The 22,710-nt window shown below is 37.5% G+C and overlaps 1 protein-coding gene across 6 annotated transcripts in view; it reads left to right on the forward strand.

Annotated features, from left to right (window-relative positions):
• Positions 1–22,710, forward strand: part of LOC131151834 (phosphatidylinositol N-acetylglucosaminyltransferase subunit A) — a 51,523-nt gene that overhangs the window by 13,130 nt on the left and 15,683 nt on the right. For all 6 annotated transcript variants that reach the window (XR_009135771.1, XR_009135770.1, XR_009135767.1 and 3 more), the window contains 3 exons: positions 140–230; positions 817–933; positions 1,032–1,135. Coding sequence is in view for 1 of the 6 variants with exons in the window: in XM_058103267.1 (XP_057959250.1) it covers positions 140–230; positions 817–933; positions 1,032–1,135 (312 nt within the window). In the remaining 5 variants the exon portion in view is untranslated. The remainder of the gene's footprint in view (positions 1–139; positions 231–816; positions 934–1,031; positions 1,136–22,710) is intronic.

Raw genomic sequence — 22,710 nt, forward strand, 5'->3', positions numbered from 1 at the left:
TAAGTGAAATGCAAATCATAGTGGGTGTATATGTGGAGAAGCTTTGAGGAGGTAGGCTTAATTATCCCTTAATTATTTATTTGTTTTTCTGTAACATGTATGCATTAAATGCAATTATTGCTTAATTATCTTTTGGCAGCTCTTTAACAGAAGCATTTTGCATAGCGATACTGGAGGCTGCTAGTTGTGGGTTATTAACAGTCAGTACACGCGTTGGAGGTGTCCCTGAGGCATGTATCTTGACTTAGGAGATATTATATCTCCAACTTAGGAGATATTTGATCAATACCTAATTAACTTATTAAATTTGTCTTCTTTCTTTGCCTAATTATAGATTTTTTTTTTTTTAAAAATGTTGTTTAAAATAGATAAATAATTTTTTAATTCTTAGTTCAAATATATTTTTTTAGATAATAAAAGAAGGTATATTAGATAATAAAATAAAGTATATTAGATTGAGAAAGAGAAGTTACAACCTAAGGGGACAAGAGATCCGTCTGAAAAAATAAAAAACAGACCTAACCAAGAAAAACCCTTTTCAATCCCTTCCTGTCATAATTCACCAAACACTTTAAATTAGCAAGCTCCCTCTAACCCTTCTTTGCTTTCTACTTACCCCCATCAAAGTGCACTTCAATTCCACCAGTATCACACATTTTAAAATCCAATTTATCCATTATATCTTGGGCTTCTAAGTCCTTCCTAGAAATCACCTCCACTGGTATTGGTGAAATTCCATCATTACACTGCAGTTTGTTATCAAATTTATTGTTCAAATATTAACATAATGTATTCTTCTTCTCTTTGTCCTTTTAGGTTCTGCCAGATGACATGGTTGTCCTTGCCGAGCCAGATCCTTCTGATATGGTTCAAGGAGTCAAGAAAGCAATATCCATGGTCCCCAAGATTGATCCACAAGTTATGCACCTTCGTGTCAGTGAAATCATTAAAATATGTGGTCTTATTAAAGTACAGAACTTATTCAATGCTTGGCTGTGTTTTCTGCCCTCCTTACATACCTTTGTTTCCAGATGAAAGAACTGTACAGTTGGCATGATGTTGCCAAACGGACAGAGATAGTCTATAACCGTGCCTTGAGGTGCTCAAATCAGAATCTGCTGGATCGACTCTCACGGTATGCTGTTATCAGATTAACACTTCAATCTGATTGGATGCTTATGCAGGTGCTTGGTCGTAGCCATGGGTCTTGTGGATACGTTTTATAGAAAAAGTGTAAACTGCCTGTCTTGGATTCACTGTACCATCTGTCTGGGGATTATATAAGATGCACAAATAAATTGCTGTCAAAATTCAGTCCTTTATTTTGCCAGTCTCTCAACTGCAACTAGTCCTGAAATTTTGCTTCTTAAACTGTTGAAATTAATAGATAAACCTAAAGTTTGAAGCTATCACTCATGGCTTTAGGTGATTGGGATAGTGATTGATCATTTATCTGATTTTCATTATTTATTTATTTATTTTTTTAATTTGTACCCCCAACAATTAATAAATTCAGGATATGGAAACATTATTATTTTGGAGGCCTTGAAGAAATGAAATCTGTAGGGGTTCCATGAGACAAGGATTAGACCAATATCCTGCAGTGGTGATAACCGTTAGATTAATATCCTGCAACTGATAGGCTGGAGTATTAGATGAGATTTCTGAGGATTTGACTTTGAGGAGAGTGTTCTTAAAAATGAGTTGGGGGATTTGCTTTATAAGGGGGAGATTTGAAACACTCCTCCATCAATTGGTTAAGGAAGGATGCTGTAACTATAGGTTTTTGCATAGGGGCCCTACTGTAGGGGGAGAAGAATGTGAGTAAGAAGTTGGAAACCAGCGAAGAAGTTGTTTAGGATCCTACATTGATTTTTTATTTTTTTTTCCAAAAAAAGCTTAAGAAAGAAATAAATAAAGAATATGCAGTATGGAGGACAAGGAGTCCACGCCGAAAAAAAAAAAGTAAAATATGGAGAACAAAAACACAAAAACTTAGTAGATCAAGGCCCTCCAGTCATGCCGAATGTGATTCGATGAGAATATTGTAAAAGCACTAGCCACTAACCAAAGTGAGGGAAAGAAGGCAACCCTTTTCCAAAGCAAGTGAAGAGGAAGAAAAGTATCCCTGAAGACCCTATAATTTCTATCCAACCAAATATGTTACATCATTGGAAGGAAAACACTCCCACAAAACTCTGCTATCCTTTCTTTGCCCAAACTCACAAAAATTCACGAGCAGCAACTCCTCCATATTAGTTAAGCAGTCTCAACTCTCTTTATGAATGCTGAGCAGAAGATTCCACAACCTCCAAATGTAAAGGCAATGCAGAAAAAGAAGAGCAATAGTCTCGCAACTCTGTTTATACAGAACAATCATATCATTTGATAATGCATTATTGTGTTTACCTGGTCTAAAATCACAATCAAACAAATGCCTTAACTTTAAAGTACTCCTAGCCTTTCAAATGAACTTTTCCAAAAGGGAAGGACTGTCTTTTGGGGTTGGGGTCTTGAGAAGATAAGAATAGAAAGATGTGCAGAACAATTACCATAACTGTCAAGACACCAAAATGTTTTTTTCAGAGAAATGAGAGAACAGCATGAATTGATGATATAACTCAAAGCAGGGAACTCTTTTGTTTCCCCATTCCAAGGGATATTATTGTTATCCTATTACTAATTTTCATAATGGGAGTATCATGAATGGTGGAAAGATGATATAAATGTGGAAAAGGTTCACAAATATGAACATCACTTTTCGATAAAGCCTCCCAAAACTGAATTTTGGAACCATCTCCCAACTCATAATGAAAAAACCTCCTCCCTATCCCCAGTTAGCCCTTGCACAAAACCCAAAGCGTCACACCTTATCAACATCCTACTCTGGCATAAAAAACTGAAGTAAGCAAAAAGAGATAAAGGATCACCTTGACATAAACTCTCGAAGTGGAGATCTAAGCTTTAGGATGATCTTTAACAATCATTGCAGAAAAAAAGAAGAAAAAAACACCTAATCAACTTCCCCTACCTCTCCTCAAAATCCTTCTTGTATAAAATCCTATCCAAAACCCCCTAGATCATAAGCCTTTTCAAATCCAACTTAAAAGCAATCCCTTTCCTAAATTTTCAACTAGCATCCTCCACAATTTCATTTGCATTAAGGCAACATCTAAAATATACCTACCTTTAATAAATGTTGCCTAGAAAGGAGAATGGTAGAACCTAAAACAACATACAACCTTTTAGATAAGACTTGGGTCAAAATCTTACAAACAAGGTCACCAAATTAGGTGGACTCACTTCTTCCTTTAATTATGATGAGGGAAGTAGGAGTTTGGGTAATTTATTAGTATTAAATTAGGCTTCTATCTTGGAATGTTCGGCGGATAGGGGATTGCATAAAGCATGCAGTGGTGAAAGAGTGAATTAATATAGTCTTTTGGTATTTTTTTATTCAGGAAATTAGCGTAGAGGAGGTGGATGCTTTTTTATTTTGGAGTATTTGGGAGTCTCATTTCAAAGATTGTGTTTTGCCTTCCCTTTGGAGTGTACCGGGGGGGGGGGGGGGGTAGATAATAGTGTGGGGGTACTGAAATAGCATCTGTGGTCATTTCATTGTCATATTTTCCAAAATGGGGGGTTTACGTCTATGTTTTTCCTATTGTCTCCTCTTCTTGCAATTTTTCCCCCTCGAAGCTGGCTAGGATTTATTTTATTCATTCATTTATTTATTTTTTGCCTTTGTAGCAAATATTGGGGTTTTGGGGGGTGGGGGTGGGGGGCAAAATTTTGATGTCATTTAGTTTGTTGGCAAGAGATACAGAGGATCAAGGGTAACCAGCAATATGAGGATATTTGATTCTTATATTCCTGATTTTGGGCTTTGGGATGTGGCCTTGGCTAATGGTCATTTTACTCAGGTGGCTTCAAGGAAGAGGCTAGTATCTTCTCGTATCGACAGTTTTTTGTTCATTAAATAGTGGAAGATTTATTTTCAGATGTTGTTCAGGAGGCTTTAGTTAGGCCCAATTTGGACCGTTGCCCAATGTTGCTAGATGCCAATCCAATTTGGTGGGGCCATACCCCTTTCAAATTTGAAAATATGTGGTTGATGCACCCGACCTTGGGGAGTGTGTTAAGACTTGGAGAGATGATTGCACTCGAGGATGGGCGTGTTTTAAATATGAAAAAAAATTGAAGATTTTGAAAAATAAATGGGAAGAATGAAAGAAAATGGAATTGAATATAAAGGAACACATAATGGTATTCTTGGTGAGTGTTTGGATAGAATGGAGGAGTGTGTTTTGATCAGTGAACAGGATAGGGCTAGAAGGGCTCACCATAGTAATGATTTGGAGATGAGTTGGGATATGTGGAGAGAGATTATAGTTTATAGGGGAGGCCATTTTAGAATTTTATAAGAAGTTGTATATTGAGAGTTTTTGGCGCGTGTTTTGGTGGAAGGTTTTGATTGAAGCGCCCTTGATGGACACCTAGCTACATGGTTAGAGCGCCCTTTGACATGGAAGAGGTTCCCGGGCGCCCAGGGGGGGGGTGTTTGAGATGAAGAGGGATAATGCCCCAAGGCCTCATCGTTGTTTAGATATTAGGTAAAATTGGAAGACCTAATCATAGGGATAGGTTTCTCCCTATGTTTATAATAAATGTTAGGGCAAAAGACACTAACCTCCCCTGAGGTTTCAAAAATTTTAGGGACTTCCCTCGAGGTTTCAATAATCCCAAGGACCTCCCCTCAGGTTTGTAAAAAAATACAAGCCCCTCGCTTGAATTTTGCGAAAAGATAAGTTTTTTTGGGGGAGGTCTGTGTCTTTTAGGCAAATCTCAGGGAAGGTCTGTGGCATTTTTGAAACCTCAAGGTAGGTTTGTGTCATTTTTGAAACCTCAAGGGAGGTCTTTGTCATTTTGTCAAACCTCAAGGGAGGTGAGTGTCTTTTGCCCTAAATGTTAAGTTCATGCCAATGACCATAATAACCTTCCTAACTCACGCTTACCAACATAACACTAGCACATACTAACAATTCTAAATAACTAAAATATATTAACACTCCCCCTATATATATCATATGCTCCTAGCTTTTCACAAATGAAACACGAAAACGCCCCAAGGCTTTAGTGAATAAATAAGCAAGCTGCAAATCAGACTTCACATGAGTGGTTGTAATGAGCTTTTGCATAAGTTTCTCCTGAACAATGTAGCAATCAACTTCGATTTGTTTTGTCCGCTCATGGAAGATCAGATTGGAGGAAATACAAATAGCAACTTAATTGTAACACACCAACTCCGCAGTCCAAGAATGTTGAAAACCTAGTTCTTCCAAGATGTTCTTCAACCAAATAAGTTCACATGTACTGTGGACCATGGCCCTATACTTTTAACTTAGCACTTGATTTAGCCACCAGAGTTGGTTTCTTACTCTTCCAAGAAACCATATTACCACTAACAAAGATACAATACCTGATTATGGATCTCCTATTGAAACGTGACTTGGCCTAATCTGCATCTGTACATCCTTGAATACTCAAGAAGCAAGACCTTGGGAAGATCATTGTTGGAGATTACCTAAAAAGAATTGGATCGAGGATTGTTGGGTTTAGTTAGTAGTTTATTATGTGTTTGGTTTAATCAATATGGTATTATGTGCATTTGGGGGTTTGTTTGTAGTATTTGTGTATTCTAGGGGTATGCTTGTAAACAACAACAACAACAACAAAACCAAGCCTTAGTCCCACTAAGTGGGGTTGGCTATATGAATCCTTTTCCGCCAATTTATGCGATCATGGACCATTTCTTTTGATAGATTCAAAGATATTAAATCCTTACTCACTATCTCCTCCCAAGTTATTTTAGGTCTACCCCTACCCCTTCTACTACCCCCCAATGTAACTAAGTCACTCTTCCTCACAGGTGCACTATAAGGCCTACGTTGCAAGTGTCCATACTATCTGAGTCGTCCTTCCCTTATCTTATCTTCTATAGGAACTACACCTAACTTACCACGAATATGTTCATTCCTTAATTTATCTTTCAATGTTATACCACTCATCCATCTAAGCATCCTCATCTCGGCAACTTTTACTTTGTGGATATTATGTTTCTTCGTCGCCCAACATTCTGATCCATATAGCATAGCTGGTCTTATAGCTGTCCTATAAAACTTCCCTTTCAATTTTAAGGGTATTCTACGATCACATAGAACACTTGAAGAACTTCTCAATTTTACCCAACCTGTTTTAACTCTATGCATTACATCATCTTCAATTTCTCCTTCAGCTTGCATAATAGATCCAAGGTATCGAAATCTACAAGTGCTATTTATTTCTTCATCATCAAGTTTAACTTTGTCTCCAATATTCCTCCTATCATTACTAAAATTACATTTCATATATTCTGTTTTATTTCTACTTATCTTAAAGCCTCTAGATTCCAAAGCTTCTCTCCATAATTCTAACTCAGCCTCTACTCCATCCCTAGTTTCGTCAATTAATACAATATCATCTGCAAACAACATACACCAGGGAACCTCCTTTTGAATACTCTTAGTCAATTGGTCCATCACTAAAGCAAAAAGATAAGGAATCAAAGCAGATCCTTGATGTACACCTATGGTAATTGGAAATTCTCTAGTTTCTCCATCTATAGTCTTTACACTAGTCATTACTCCATCCTACATATCCTTAATGACATCGGTATACCTACAACATACACCCTTTTTTTCTAAAACCCACCATAGAACTTCCCTAGGTATCCTATCATATGTTTTCTCAAGGTCAATAAATATCATATGCAAGTCCCTCTTCTTTTCACTAAACTTTTCCATTAATCTTCTTAAAAGATAAATAGCTTTTGTGGTAGATCTCCCAGGCATAAAACCAAATTGATTTTCTGAGATCTTCGTTTCTAACCTTAATCTTTGTTCAACTACTCTTTCCCATAGTTTAATTGTATGACTCATAAGTTTAATTCCACGATAGTTATTACAATTTTGAATATCTCCTTTATTTTTGTATATAGGTATTAAAGTGCTTTTCCTCCATTCATCTGGCATTTTCTTAGTTTTTACAATTGTATTAAATAAATTAGTTAACCATATAATTCCGTTATCACCCAAGCATTTCCAAACTTCAATTGGGATGTTATCTGGTCCCATAGCTTTCCCATTTTTCATTTTTTTTAGTGCAAACTTAACTTCGTTAACTTTAATTTTTCGAATAAATCTTATATTTTTAGTATTTTTCTCATTTGACAATTCTAAATTTAAGTCTTCTATTTGGTTTTCGTTAAACAATTTACTAAAGTAACTTCGCCATCTTTCTTTAATATCTTCGTCCTTAACCAAGACAATATCATCCTCACTTTTATACATTTTACATTTCCTAAGTCCTTGTTCTTCCTTTCTCTAGCTTTAGCAAGTTTAAATATATCTCTTTCCCCTTCTTTTGTACCTAATCTATCATACAAACTATTAAATGATCTATATTTAGCTTCACTAACGTCCCTTTTTGCATCTTTTCTTGCCTCCTTATATTTTTCAAAGTTATCGCTGTTTCTACTTTTTTGCCACGTTTTATACCAAATTCTTTTTGTCTTTATGATTTTTTGTACATCTTTATCCCACCACCAACTTTCTTTGCTATTTGAGAATTTTTCCCTTGATTCGCCTAAAATCTCTTTTGCTATCTTTTTAATAGAGCTAGCTAATCTATTCCAAAGAGTATTTGAATCTATCCCATCCTCTAAGGTCCAATCCCCATCTTTGATCATTTTATCTTTAAATTTTATTATATTTTCTCCTTTTAGGTTCCACCATCTAGTTCTCCTACACTGGTTTATTTTATCATTTTTCTTCCATTTTTTAATGCATATATCTAGCACTAAGACTCTATGTTGTGTGGTTAGACTTTCACCTGGAATAAATTTACAATCCTTGCATGATACACGATCTACCCTCCTAGTTAAAAAAAAAATCTATTTGACTTCTATTTTGTGCACTTTTAAAGGTTATTAAGTGTTCTTCTCTCTTCTTAAAGCAAGTATCATTATACTAAAATCATATGACATAGCAAAGTCTAAGATCATCTCCCCAGACTCATTTTTGTCTCCATATCCATATCCTCTATGTATCCTTTCACAATTTTTATTATCTCTTCCAACGTGTCCATTCAGATCTCCTCCTATAAATATTTTCTCAGTTCCTGGTATGCCTTGTATAATACTATCCATATCTTCCCAAAATTGTCTCTTAAGATTTTCTGCTAAGCCAACTTGAGGAGCATAAACACTAATGATATTTATTATCTTTATTATCTCTTGTTCTAATACCATTTTGATTTTTATAATTCTATCCCTTACTCTAGTTACATCTACAAAGCTATCTTTTAAGTTTTTGTCTATAATAATGCCTACTCCATTCTTACGTTTTTCTTTTCCAGTGTACCAAAGTTTAAAACCTGATTTATCGATTTCTCTAGCTTTCTCCCCCACCCACTTAGTTTCTTGAAGGCAAATTATATTAATTCTTCTTCTAATCATTGTATCCACAATTTCCATGCTTTTACTTGTAAGTGTTCCTATATTCCAAGTTGCTAATCTAATCCTAGTTTCTTGAATTAACGTCTTTACCTGCCCACGTCCAGAATGATGCAGGAACCCTCGCATATTTGACACCGTACCCGGGCGCCGACACAGCGCGTCGCTTTGGGGCGACGACCTAGCCCACCCTCGCCCACTTTTCGCTACACCTGGGTGGTTCAAGTGCAACGTGTCGCTCGTAGGGGACGCCCTAGCAAATATTCAGTAAGGATTCATATCCTAGGGGTATGCTTGTATGTAATGTAATTTTAGGGGTTTATTTGTAATTTCATGTGAAGAGACTTTCATATAAATAGGGCGTGGAAGCCATGTTGTAAGCTGTTGTGTTGAATTTGAGTTTGAGAAGTGAATGTGAATTCCCTCTTGTACCTCCTCTCTCCTCCCTTCTCTTTCCTTCCTCATTTCAATTTCTTCTATTCTGTCCCATGGCTGCAGAACCTTAAGGCTGCCCTTGCATCATTTGGTATCAGAGCAACATGGTGGATATATTTATAAATCCAAGTATTGGAAAAAGGAATGCCATTTACTATACCTTGGGCACAATATCAAGCTTTTCTATTCCTTTCTCAATTGTGAAAGAAATGTTTGCAAAATCATCATTGATGGAAGATATTCTATGAATATGGTTTCTACAAATGGCATCACTCATATGCAACTTCATCCAAATCCTTACCTAGAGCCTTATGAGATGTCTTGTATTGATAACGCTACCTTACATGTTTATTAAAGATGTTTGGTTCCTAGATGTGATATTATATCTATGAAGATTGACTATGTACTCCTTGGTCTCCTTGGTTGGATGATTTGGGTGTGACTCCAGGACATGAGAACATATATGTCTTCCACTATAATTGTAAGAAGATAATCTTGAAGCCTGCACTACCAACCAACCAAGAAAAAGAACCTATTAGAGTTACTCAATTTGAAGAAAGTGCAAGGAAGAAAATGCATGCGTTTGAAGACATTCAAAGTCTTTCAAACATTCCTATTGTTGAGTTTATCATTCACTATATGTTTATTGATGCCAACTCTCAATTCAAGTCTATGATGCTGCCAAAGCATCGTGGTTTCTTGTATCACTCAAGCGCCAACATTCCAAGAATTCAAGTTTTGTTTCTTAATTCTGATCCTCCAACATTTCAAAATTTGAGGTTGAGTTTTTTCTATCTAGGAGAGAGTTGATGTTGGAGAATACTTACGGCTCGTTTGGTTCGGGGGAATAGCTATTCATTGGAATAAGGTGAAATATAGTTTTATTTTGGGAATTAACGGAATAGTTATTGCTTGTATATTCTTAATTATTTCATTCAACATGTAAATAAGAAAGGAATAGACATTTTGTTAAAATATCAACCCCGAATATCTTTGTAAATAAAATACAAATTAGGAAAGTAGGTAATTATAGGAGATTTGACATTATTTAATAGGAAATTGTTTCCTTGTTTAGAATAGGTAATTGTATTATATATTGGTTTGTACGTAAGAACAATACAGAGAAGAAATATTAGTTTCCAATCGTTTCTTCTTTCATGGTATCAGAGCTAGGGTTTCTTAAACCCAGATAAACAATGGCTGATCGCAGAGACTCTACCTACTTTGCGAACATCATCGGCGATTCAGAGGTCACGTCTAGTGGGAGTACGAATGATAACACAGTCTTTCCACTCTCATTGGAAAAACTAAACGGAAAAAATTTCTGTAAATGGGCTCAGTCCATGAAACTGGTAATTGAGGGAAAAGGAAAGATTGGTTACCTTACCGGTGAACGAAGGAAACCAGATCCTTCCGACGCTGTAGCCTTGCAACGATGGAGGTCCGAAAATTCCATGGTCACGGCTTGGTTCGTCAATTCGATGCAACCATCAATCGGAAAAATTTATTTGTTTTTGCCGACGGCGCAGGAGGTCTGGGAAGCCGTACGTGAGACGTACTCCGATGGCGAAAGTTACTCCCAAATCTTCGACATCAAGACCCGATTGTGGCAGATGAGGCAAGGTGAGAGAGGGGTTACCGAGTATTTTTGGAGATGAGTCATCTCTGGTAGGAGCTCGATCTGAGCATCGACGAAGAGTGGGAGTGCTCTGGCAATAGCACGCGATACCGAAGGAGGCTCGAAAATGAGAGGGTCTTCGAGTTTCTTGCCGGCTTGAATCGTGAGCTCGACAACGTGAGGGGACAGATCCTCGGCTGGCGACCTCTTCCTTCAACCTGAGAAGTCTTCGCAGAGGTCGAGAGGGAGGAGAAGATGAGACGGGTGATGTTGCGGCCCCAAAATGAATCCGCTGCGTTGGACCCGGCTGTACATGGATCCGCCCAAAAATTAGATGGGCTACACGCTAGGCCGGATGCCTCAGCTTTTGCATTAAAAGGCCCAAGAGGAACTAGTCAACGACCACAAAGAGGAAAAATATGGTGTGAACATTGTCGAAAAACAGGACATTCAAAAAATACCTGCTGGGAGATTCATGGAAAATCGGCAGACTGGAAACTGAGATAATTCCACAAAAATCGTGGGTACCAGGCCATCACTGGCGGATCAACTGAAAGATCACAAGGAAAGAACAATGATACCCCGTCCAGCAGTGTCTTCAGTCCTGAACAGTTGGATCAGTTATATAAGATGTTTTCATCAATGCAAACATCGGGTCAGTCTTCCTCTGGTTCTTTGGCTCATCGAGGTAATCATTTGTCAGCTTTAAAAACCACATCTTGTTACAAATACCCTTGGATAATTGATTTGGGTGCATCTGATCATATGACTAGGTCATATCAATATTTTTCATCCTACTCCCCATATGCCGGGAATTTGAAGGTAAAAATTGCAGATGGATCTCTCTCACCAGTTGCTGGAAAAGGAAGTATTCGCATATTTGATTCCTTAACTTTACAATCAGTCTTACATGTCCCCAAGTTATCATGCAATCTGTTATCTATCAGTCACTTAACAAAAGACTCGAATTGTTCCGCTAAATTTGTTTCCTCCCATTGTGTTTTTCAGAACCTATCATCGAGGAAGACGATTGGCACTGCTAAAGCGTATGAGGGACTCTACTACTTTGAGGAGGCAAGTTTGAGTGAACTATGTAATACTACAATTTGTGATTCTGCATCTACTTCTAAAAATAGTGAACTTTTGTTATGGCATTCACGAATGGGTCATCCCAACTTTCAAAATTTAAAATATTTATTTCCTTCTCTTTGTTCAAATAAAATGGCTTTTGAGTTTCAATGTGAAGTGTGTGAGCTTGCTAAACATCGTCGTACTTCTTTTCCATCATCCATATACAAACCATCTCGTCCATTTGCTATGTTTCACAGTGATGTATGGGGTCTCTCACGTTCCCTAAATCACACCAATACAAAATGGTTTGTGACCTTTATCGATGATCATACACGTCTTTGTTGGGTCTACTTACTGAAAGACAAAACTGAAGTCCGCTCCATTTTTATCAATTTTCATACCATGATTCATACACAGTTTCAGACTCATATTCAGATCCTTCGTACTGATAATGGTACGGAATATTTCAATACCATCCTAGGAACTTATCTTCAAGATCATGGGATTGTTCATCAAAGTTCTTGAGTGGATAACCCTCAACAAAATGGGTTTGCTGAACGAAAAAATAGACATATACTTGAAGTAGCCCGGGCTTTAATGTTTACTACCCACATGAAACATTATTTTTGGGGCGATGCCATCTTAACAGCCACACATCTCATTAATCGAATGCCAAGTCGAGCACTTTCATTTGTCACTCTTCAGAAATTTCAGGAAAACTTTCCTACTTCTCGACTCCCTTCCAGTCTCCCACTGAAAATTTTTTGCTGTACTGCTTTTGTTCATGTCCATGCACACCATCGCGATAAATTGGATCCTCGTGCCATTAAATGTGTCTTCATTGGTTATTCACCTTCCCAAAAAGGCTACAAATGCTATGATCCGGTCTCTAAACGATTGTTCGTTACTCTTGATGTCACCTTTTTTGAAACCACTCCTTATTTCTCAAAGCCCTCTCTTCAGGGGGAGAAATGGAGGAGTGAAGATCGGTTCTTTGATCCTTTTACTACTGAATCTGCGGTTACTCCAGTTACTTCATTCCCTGACCCATCTTTTGAGTCTTTCATTACATTACTTCCCAACTTGCCAAACACAACTGAACACTTACCCTCAGGGGGAGATGCAGGAGAACATAACAACGCAGACATACTAGTTTACTCAAGAAAGCCGAAAACAAAGGAGAGGGAGAATCTCATACCTGAGGCACCAGGAGCGTTGGAACCGGTGATGGCTCCGAATAATCATGAGCCCTTGACTTATCCTGATCTAGTAATTGAGTCTTCCTCTAACAATTCTGCACCTAATGATATCAATCTACCTATTGCAATAAGAAAACAAACCAGGTCATGTACTCAATATCCTTGGTCGAAATACATGTCTTATAAAAGCTTGTCTACAGGATATCGTGCGTTTGTCTCTAATCTTGACAGGATGAAAGTACCAAAAAGCATTCAGGAAGCCCTAGAAATAACAGAATGGAGAGAGGCAGTCTTGGAAGAAATGCGAGCCTTAGAAAAAAATGGAACTTGGAAGTTGACAGATCTACCGAAAGGGAAGAAGCCAGTAGGTTGTAAATGGGTTTTCACAGTGAAATGTAAATCTGATGGAACAGTTGAAAGATATAAAGCCAGACTTGTTGCAAAAGGCTTTACACAGACCTACGACATTGACTATACTAAGACATTTGCACCAGTGGCAAACTTAAATACAGTTCGGGTTCTCTTGTCCTTGGCAGCCAATTTAGATTGGCCACTACAACAACTTGATATTAAAAATGCTTTCTTAAATGGAGACTTAGAAGAGGAAGTTTACATGACTATACCACTAGGATTCAATAGAACAGGTGAAGAAAACAGAGTGTGTAAACTAAAGAAATCATTATATGGCCTCAAACAATCTCCGAGAGCGTGGTTTGACAGATTCGCAAAGGTACTAAAGAATCAAGGGTATCGACAAGGGCAATCAGACCATACACTATTCTTCCAACAGCTTGAAGGAGGTAAGAAAACAATTCTAATAGTGTATGTTGATGATATAATCCTTATTGGTGATGATACTATAGAAATGGAGAGATTGAAGAAGGTTCTGGCTACTGAATTTGAAGTTAAGGACTTGGGACAGATGCGGTATTTTTTGGGCATGGAAGTGGCAAGAACAAAAAAGGGAATTAGTGTTTCGTAGCGAAAGTATGTTACTGACCTCCTAGTTGAAACTAGCATGTTAGGGTGCAAACCCAGCGAAACCCCGATAGAAATAGTAAAGAGGGTTGAAGATTGTGGAAAACCAGTAGAAAAGGAGAGGTATCAGAGATTGGTTGGCAAACTGATCTACCTATCACATACTAGACCAGATATTGCATTTGCAGTTAGTGTAGTAAGTTAACACATGCATTCACCAAAGGAAGTTCACTTCGATGCTGTATACAAGATCCTTAGATATCTCAAGGGATCCCCAGGAAAAGGACTCTTCTTTAAGAAATGTGAAAGCAAGGAAGTAGAGATCTTTACAGATGCAGATTGGGCAGGATCAGTCGAAGATAGAAGGTCCACCACAGGTTATTGTACATTCGTCTGGGGAAATATCGTGACTTGGAGAAGCAAAAAACAGAATGTGGTGGCTCGTAGTAGTGCTAAAGTTGAATTCAGGGTAGTCGCTTAAGGGATTTGTGAAGCATTGTGGTTACGAAAACTCTTGGAGGAATACAGGTACCGATGAACCTTCCTATCAAACTCTACAGTGACAATAAGGTAGCTATTAGCATCTCTCTTAATCCAGTCCAACATGACAGGACTAAACATATGGAGGTAGACAGACACTTCATCAAAGAAAAAATTGAAGAAGGAATTATATGTATGACTTATGTACCAACCAAGGAACAAACTGCAGATATCCTCACTAAAGGCTTGGGACGACAGAGTTTTGATCATCTTATTAGCAAGTTGGAGATGATTAATATTTATGATCCAACTTGAGGGGGAGTGTTAAAATATTAACCCCGAATATCTTTGTAAATAAAATACAAATTAGGAAAGTGGGTAATTATAGGAGATTTGATATTATTTAATAGGAAATTGTTTCCTTGTTTAGAATAGGTAATTGTATTATATATTGGTTTGTACGTAAGAACAATACAGAGAAGAAATATTAGTTTCCAATTGTTTCTTCTTTCACATTTCCATGATGAAATTTGGGAATAGTTATTCCTTGTATATTCCCTATTATGGACTCATAAAATGTTAAGCGTGCTTGGGTGAGAGTAGTACTAGGATGGGTGACCTCCTGGGAAGTCCTTGTGTTGCACCCCACCTTTTTTTTTAAAAAAAAAAAATGGACTCATAAAATGTTTCACATTGTTATTTGCTTTATAATAATATAATTTCTTGTATAACTAATTGTAACTAACCTACTAAAACTAATCTATTCCTAGGAATAGGCATTCTGCAAACCAAACAGAATCTTAAGAAGAATTGGATTGAGGATTGTTGGATTTAGTAGTTTATTATGTGTTTAGTTTAATTAGTATAGTATTATGCGTATTTGGGGGCTTGTTTGTAGTATTTGTGAATTCTAGGGGTATGTGTTGTAATATAATGTAGTTTTAGGGGTTTATATGTAATTTCATGTGAAGAGGCTTTCTTATAAATAGTGTGTGAAAGCCATGTTGTAAGCAATTATTGTTGAATTTGAATTTGAGAAGTGAACGTGAGTTCTCCTTTGTATCTCTTCTCTCCTCCCTTCCTTGCCCATCCTCTGTTCAATTTCTTCTAATCTCTCCCATGGCTATAAAACCTTGATGCTGCCTCTGCATTAGAATGTGACTCCAATCTTGATATAAGAGACCCATCCTAAGTGCACCGTTGAGATATCTCAAGATGCGAATTACTACATCCTAGTGACTTGTTCCCAGAGGATAAAGAAATTGATTCACAACACTTGTTGCAAAATACATATCTGGTCAAGTGATTGTGACTTTTGAGATAATTCAACTTTCCAAAAAGTCTCTGGTACCATCCTAGGTTAGGCAACAAATCACCCATGTTTGACACTAACTTACTGTTGAGATGCATGGGTGTATCAACGTGTTTGGATCCTAACAGTCCAATCTCATGTAAAAGATCAAGAACATACTTCTTCTGTGACAAGAGGGTTCCCATATGAGATGTCTTTACTTCTATTCCAAGAAGTACTTCAATGATCACAAATCCTTGGCTTGAAACTTAATCTACAGGAAAAGCTTTAGGCCCTGGATACCTTGATCATCAACATTGGCGATCATGAGCAGTATCTTGTTGGATGGAGTATGATGATAAAATGTAGAGTGATCGATTTATTGTAGGGTGATCAATTTACTGCACACCATTAGAGACCAAACTCAAGTACTACACATTGAAACAACCAAACCATGCTATGAGAGATTATTTTAAAGCATATAATTATTTCTTGTGTGGGCACACTAATCCTTGCTCCCTTTGAGCAACAAACTTAGGTGGTTGCTCCATATAAACCTCCTCCTGAGGCAAGTTTGGCAACTAGGTAGAATGTGTCTCAATAATCCAAACCATACACCTGGGTATATCCCTTAGCAACAAGATCGACCTTTAATTGAGTCATGAAACCGTCTTGATTGAGCTTCATGGTATACACTTAGTGACAACCAATTGCAAACTCATTAGGGGAAAGAGGTACCAACTCCCAAGTATCATTATTCTATAGTGTATGTATCCCTTCAATCATTTAGTCCTCCTCGCAAATTGGGACAGGACTTCAGAAATAGATTTTGGAAGAGTAACAGAAGACAAAGTATTAACAAAACAATAATATGAGGGTGACAAGAAATCATAACAAAAAAAATTATAGATTGGATATTGGGTAAAATGTGTTTACCTTTTTGAGCATGAATAAGAGGATCAACATCTTGGGAATAGGATCATCTGATGAGGGAACCGGAGGCATAGAAGTGGAAGCTAGAGGAATATTTCCACCCTTGAGTGACTGTTTGTGCACCTACAACTTGGGATGATCCAAGCAACAAGGACTCAAGATGATTATAGATTGAGTGGAGATAATATGTTAGGTTTTGGGAGGCTGGGCAAAGGAAGGGACTAATCAAGGTTAACAGAGCTCAAGGAATCATAATAGTATGGCGTAAACTAAAAAAATGTGATATTAGCAGAGAAAGAATTGATGTAAAGTAGGGCTATAACATCAATATCCCTTTTGAGTATTGGAATAGCCTAGAAAGATACATTTGATAGCATGACGATCCATCTTAACCATTCCTAGACTTAACTGATTGACAAAGTACACACAACCGAATATACAAGGAGGTAGTGAGAACAAAGGAGCCTTAGGGAAGATAATTGAATATAAGATTTTACTGCCAAGGACAAACGATGACATTTTATTGATGAGAGAATAAACAGTGAGCTCAACATCACTCCAAAAAACTTTGGGGACATTCTTTTGATACATTAGGAATCAAGTGACGTTGAGAATATGTCTATTTTTGTTGATTTTTTAGAAACCAAAGACTAAGGATAATAAGAGAAGCTAATGTACAGACTGCAGAAAACTGAATTTTATTGAGCAACAAACTATCTATTTATACAACATAATGAAAACCGAATTGCAGAAAAATCTGCTACATATTGAGCATAACGGCTAGGTGCCTAAAAATTAGCATGAAGAAATGGTCATAATCCTAAAGAATAGCAACAAATAAAACTGATTTAGCTTCATGAGTCACTCCAGTCAACACTCCTTGACTTTGGAGCTGCATACACCAAGCTTCTGCCTCAAGAATTCATATCTAATCTTCGGAAGTGCCTTTGTTAGGATGTCAGCACTTTGATTTTCTATTTTGCAGTAGATCAGCTGCACTTCTCCTTCCCTTTGTACCTCTTTTAGAAGATTAAAATTTTATTTTGAAGTGTTTTGTTTTGCCATGGAACGCTGGATTATTAGCAATTGAAATTGCAGCTTGGTTGTCCACAAATATTTGTGTGCCTTCTTGTTGTTCCATATGCAAATCTGTCATTAGGTTCTTGATCCGAAGGACTTGATTCACAGCAGCAGCTACATATTCTGCTTTTGCTGTGGATTGAGCTATGATTTCTTGCTTCTTAGATCACCATGAAAAAATTCCATAGCCAAAGCTAAAACAGTAATTTGAGGTGCTTCTCATATCATCATCACATCTAGCCCAATCACTATCAAAATAACCATGGAGACTAAAGTTTTTAACTTGACTGAATCTTATTCCATAATCAATTGTGCCCTTTAACATATCTAAGAATTCTTTTTGCTGCTTGAAAATGAATTTCACTAGCACAGTGCATATACCTTGATAGCAAACTCCCTGCATGCATGATATCTAGCCTGGTTGCAGTTAAATACATTAGGCAGCCTATTAGGCTCCTGTTCAGCCTTTCATCCACCTTTTCAGCCCCATCTTATTTACAAAAATTCTCCTTTTGATTCATTGGAGTTGCAGTTGGCTTGCACTCTTCCACGTTGAATTTCTTGAGGACTTCCTTTGCATATTTATGCTGGCATATAAATATTTCGTTTTGCTTTTGATGTACCTGCATACCAAGGAAGAATGTCATTCTCCCAAGGTCTGTAATTTCAAAGACATCTTTCATTTCTTCTTTAAACTTGTCAATCAACTCCTTGCTACTACCTGTAACTAGTAGATCATCAACATATAGAGATATCACAAGTATTTCATCATCAGTCTTCTTGATATATAAAGTAGATTTTCAGACTTTTTTCAAAGCCTAAGTTAATTAAGTGTGCATCAATTCTGCTATACCAGGACCTTGGTGCCTGTTTTAAACCATACAAGGCTTTTTTCAGTCAATATACCTTCTCCCCGTGTCCTTGAAAAACAAACCCTTTAAGTTGCTCCACAAAAATTTCTTCCCCAAGTATCCATTCAAAAAGGCTGACTTGACATCCATTTGGTGTATAACCCAGCCTTTTTGTGCAACAAGAGCTAGCAACATCCTTATGGTATCCAACCTAGCAACTGGGGCAAAAGCTTCAGAAAAATCTACCCCAAACATCTGGGCATATCCCTTGACAACAAGTCTTGCCTTGTGCTTGTTTACAAAACCATCAGGATTGAGCTTGGTCCTCACTCGACTCCTATAGCTTTCTTGTGTTTAGGTTTGTCTACCAACTCCCATGTTTGGTTCTTTTCAATCATCTTTAGCTCCTCCTTCGTTGCAGCTATCCACTTCTGATCAGTTGCAGCTTCTTCACACCCTGCAGGCTCCATTACAGCAACATTACACCTCTGATACATGTTAGAGAGTGATCTGGTTCCTCTAACCAATTCATCATCCATATCATCATTCTCCTCCTGAACCTCAAGCTTCTTGTCCTTCTCCCACTCCAGTTATCTAACTCAAGGAATTTAACATCCCAACTGACAATTACTTTGTGTTTTTGACATTCTTTCATCCTTTTTTTTTTGTTTATAAGGTGAGCTTCAATGCCCCTAGTCAGTAGGCGAGTGCTAAAAGCGTGCTGAGTGGCCTTTTTCATGCTTTTATTATCGCGAATTGTATGCCTTTGAAATTGAGCTATAGCCTACAAAAATCCCAGATTCTGTTTTTTTGTCGAATTTGTCTCTCTTAACTTGAGGGATGTAAGAGAAACATAGGCAACCAAATGTCTTCAGATTAAGCAACTTTGGTTTATACCCATACCATACTTCAAATGGAGTCTTTTTTAGCAAAGCTTTTGTTGGCAATTTGTTTAGCAGAAAAAGCTGCTGTATTTACAGCGGCGGCCCAAAATTTCGTTGGCAGCCCTTTGTCATGAAGCAAGCACCTCTCCATAATTGTCTGATTTTTCCTCTTCACAACACCATTCTGTTGAAGGAGTGTAAGATGCTGTCAACTGATGTTCAATGCCTTCATCTTCACAAAACTTGTTGAATTTTTCAGAGGTATATTTAGTTCTATTATCAGACCTTGTCACCTACATTTTGCATCCGCTTTGTGTTTCAACCCAAGCTTTAAACTTCCCGAAGATATCAGCAACTTCAAATTTACGCTTCATAAGATAAATCCAGCACATTCTTGAGTAATCATCAATGAAAGCAAAATAATACATACTGTCATTCAATGATGGTGTTTTCATTGGTCCTCCCACATCTATGTGTATTAATTGTAGCCTCAGCGTAGCCCTCCAGGCCTTGTTTTGTTGAAAAGGAAGCCTGGTTTGCTTCCCATATTGACTGGCAGCACATTTAGGAGGCTCCTCCTCTAATTCAGGCAAGCCTTTCACCAGATTGTTCTTCTTCATGAAAAGTAGAGCGTCATGATGGAAATGCCCCAATCTCTTGTGCCAAAGCACTATATTGCTATCTTCTTTGTGTATAGCATCCTGCTCCTCTTTCATCAAATCCAAGGCAAAGCTTTTGCCTTTCATTTGAACTTTGATCTCCTTTATGTCTTTTGTATCTTTAATCACACAATTTTTGTCTTCAAACAAATAACTGAGTAACACTCAAAAGGTTTTGATTGATTTCAGGAACATATAAAACATTAGAAATTAATTTCAGACTTGTGTGATCTTCAATCACTACTGTTCCTTTGCCTCTTACTGCAATGTGTGCTCCATTTCCAATTCTAACTTTAGAAATAGTAGTCTTGTCAAGCTCTATGAAGAGCTCTCGATCATAAGTCATATGGTTTGTATAACCACTATCTATAAGCCAGCTTTTTGTAGAGCTGTTGGTGGCAAAGCATGATACCACAAACAACTGCTCCTCTTGACGTTGATCCTCAATAGCCTTGGCTTTTCCTTCTTGTTGTTGTTGAGTCTTGCATATTCTTTCCATGTGCCGTAACTGACCACACTTGTGACATCTTTCTTTGGCCTACACCAACACTTATTCTGTGGATGATTGGTTTTATTGCAGTAGGAACAAGGTGGAAAGACTGGAGTGTTGCTGCTTTGGCTATTTTTGTTGTTGCTTGCATAACCTCTAGGCTTGTTGTTTTTGTTTTGTTTTGGCCACCATTGTTGTTCTGTGATTTGGCTTGAAAAGCACCCTCCACAGTTCTTTCTTGCCTCATAAGCCTCCTTTGTTCTTGTGCCTGCAGTGCATTCAACAATTCTGCTAAGGTAATGCTTGACAGATCTTTTGAGTTTTCCAAAGATGAAATTGTAGTCTCAAACATTTCAGGAATTGTGACTAGGACCTTTTGAACAATTTTAGAATCAGAAAAATCAGTACCAAGGAGTCTTACTTTGTTGACAATGCCAAGAAGTCTGTCAGAATATTCCTTGCTAGTTTCTAATTCTTTCATCTTTTGCACCTCAAATTCTCGGATCAAATTCAGCACTTGCATCCCTTTGACCCTTTCATTTCCTTCGTATTATTGCTTCAAAAAATCCCAAAGTTCATTGGCTGTTTTCAGTATCATTATTCTAGTAAAAATAGTGGATGAGATTGCTGCAAACAAGGTTGCTCTTGCTTTTGATTTTCTTTGCTTCCTCTCCTTTTGATTTGTGCAAGAGTTGGATTATCTGGCAGGGGTGGAACTTCATATACTTGTTCAGCAACTTCCCATAGATCATTAGCATCAAGATAGGCTTCCATTCTGACAGCCCACATCTGATAATTTGTTCCATCAAACACTGGAGGGGCAATTGTAGTGAATGAATTTTCTAAATTCATTCTGAATAGGTTGTTGTGTTTGAGCTCTCTCAATCTCACAGTCCCTCAAGACTATGGCTCTAATACCAATCTGTTGGATTTTTTAGAAACCAAAGACGAAGAATAATAAGAGAAGCTAATTTAGAGATTGCAGAAAACTGAATTTTATTAAGCAACAAACTATCTATTTATACAGCATAATGCAAACCGAATTGCAGAAAAATCTGCTACATGTTGAGCATAACGGCCAAGTGCCTAAAAATTAGCATGGAGAAATGGTCATAATCCTAAAGAATAGCAACAAATAAAACTGATTTAGCTTCATAAGTCATGCCAGTCAACAATTTTTCTGCTCCGCAACTCCATTTTATTGTGGAGCATGGGCACAAGATGGTTGATGGATCATACTAAATTTAGTCATATAGATAGTGATTTGATTGCTGAAATACTTCTTTGCATTTATTAGTACGAAATATCATGACTGGCATATCAAACTAAGTCCTTTTTTGAGAATAGGCACAAAAAATATTAAACGACTTAGAACGATATTTCGTTAACTACAACTTAGTCTTTTGGAGTAGTCATCAATAAATGTAACGAAGTAACGAAACTCAACTTTGATTTGACACAACTAGGACACCAAGCATCGCAATGGACCGACATGAAGGAACTAACCGCCATTTATTGACTTGGGAATACTTTCCTAATTGACAACACGCCACACTAAGTAGGACCTAGCTGTTTAACTTATCCGATGACAGATGACCAAGGTTGACTATTGATATGGTGTGGTGTAGCAGTGATATTATAGGTAATGGGAGGATAAAGTGAAGTAACTCAAAGTAGTTGTTAATGGTTATTTAGTCATTTAGCATTATTATTAATTGTTAGAGTTTGGTTTGTAATAAGTGTAAGTTAGTAAGGGTATTATGGTCACTCCTATTGTACTTGACATACATTATAAATAGAGGGAGAGACCTATCATTGAGTTTAGGTCTTTCATTTTACCCAATTATTCAACATGGTATCAGAGCATGATTCTGAAACCTAAACCCTAAGTGTTACCACCACCATCAAACAGAAGCCTGAAACCCAAAATATGCTGCATGTCTTTCATCATAGAAGATTTTTCAGCGATACTATAATCATAGAAAACAGCCAGCAGCAGCAGAAATTCAGACCAGTCGCTGGAATTTTCTGGGCGACACTGCCAGTTCGAGAGCATCAAATCCACTTAGATTTGTCAAAACCAACACCATAGTCACCCACAGATACTGTCGGCTGCCCCCCTCTGAAATCCCACCCCCAGGCAGTGTCCCATGCGCTGGATGAAGGCTGCCAGGGCCAACCCCTTGCGCT

Source organism: Malania oleifera, chromosome 3 (assembly GCF_029873635.1).
Source record: "Malania oleifera isolate guangnan ecotype guangnan chromosome 3, ASM2987363v1, whole genome shotgun sequence".
Classification (NCBI taxonomy): domain Eukaryota; kingdom Viridiplantae; phylum Streptophyta; class Magnoliopsida; order Santalales; family Ximeniaceae; genus Malania; species Malania oleifera.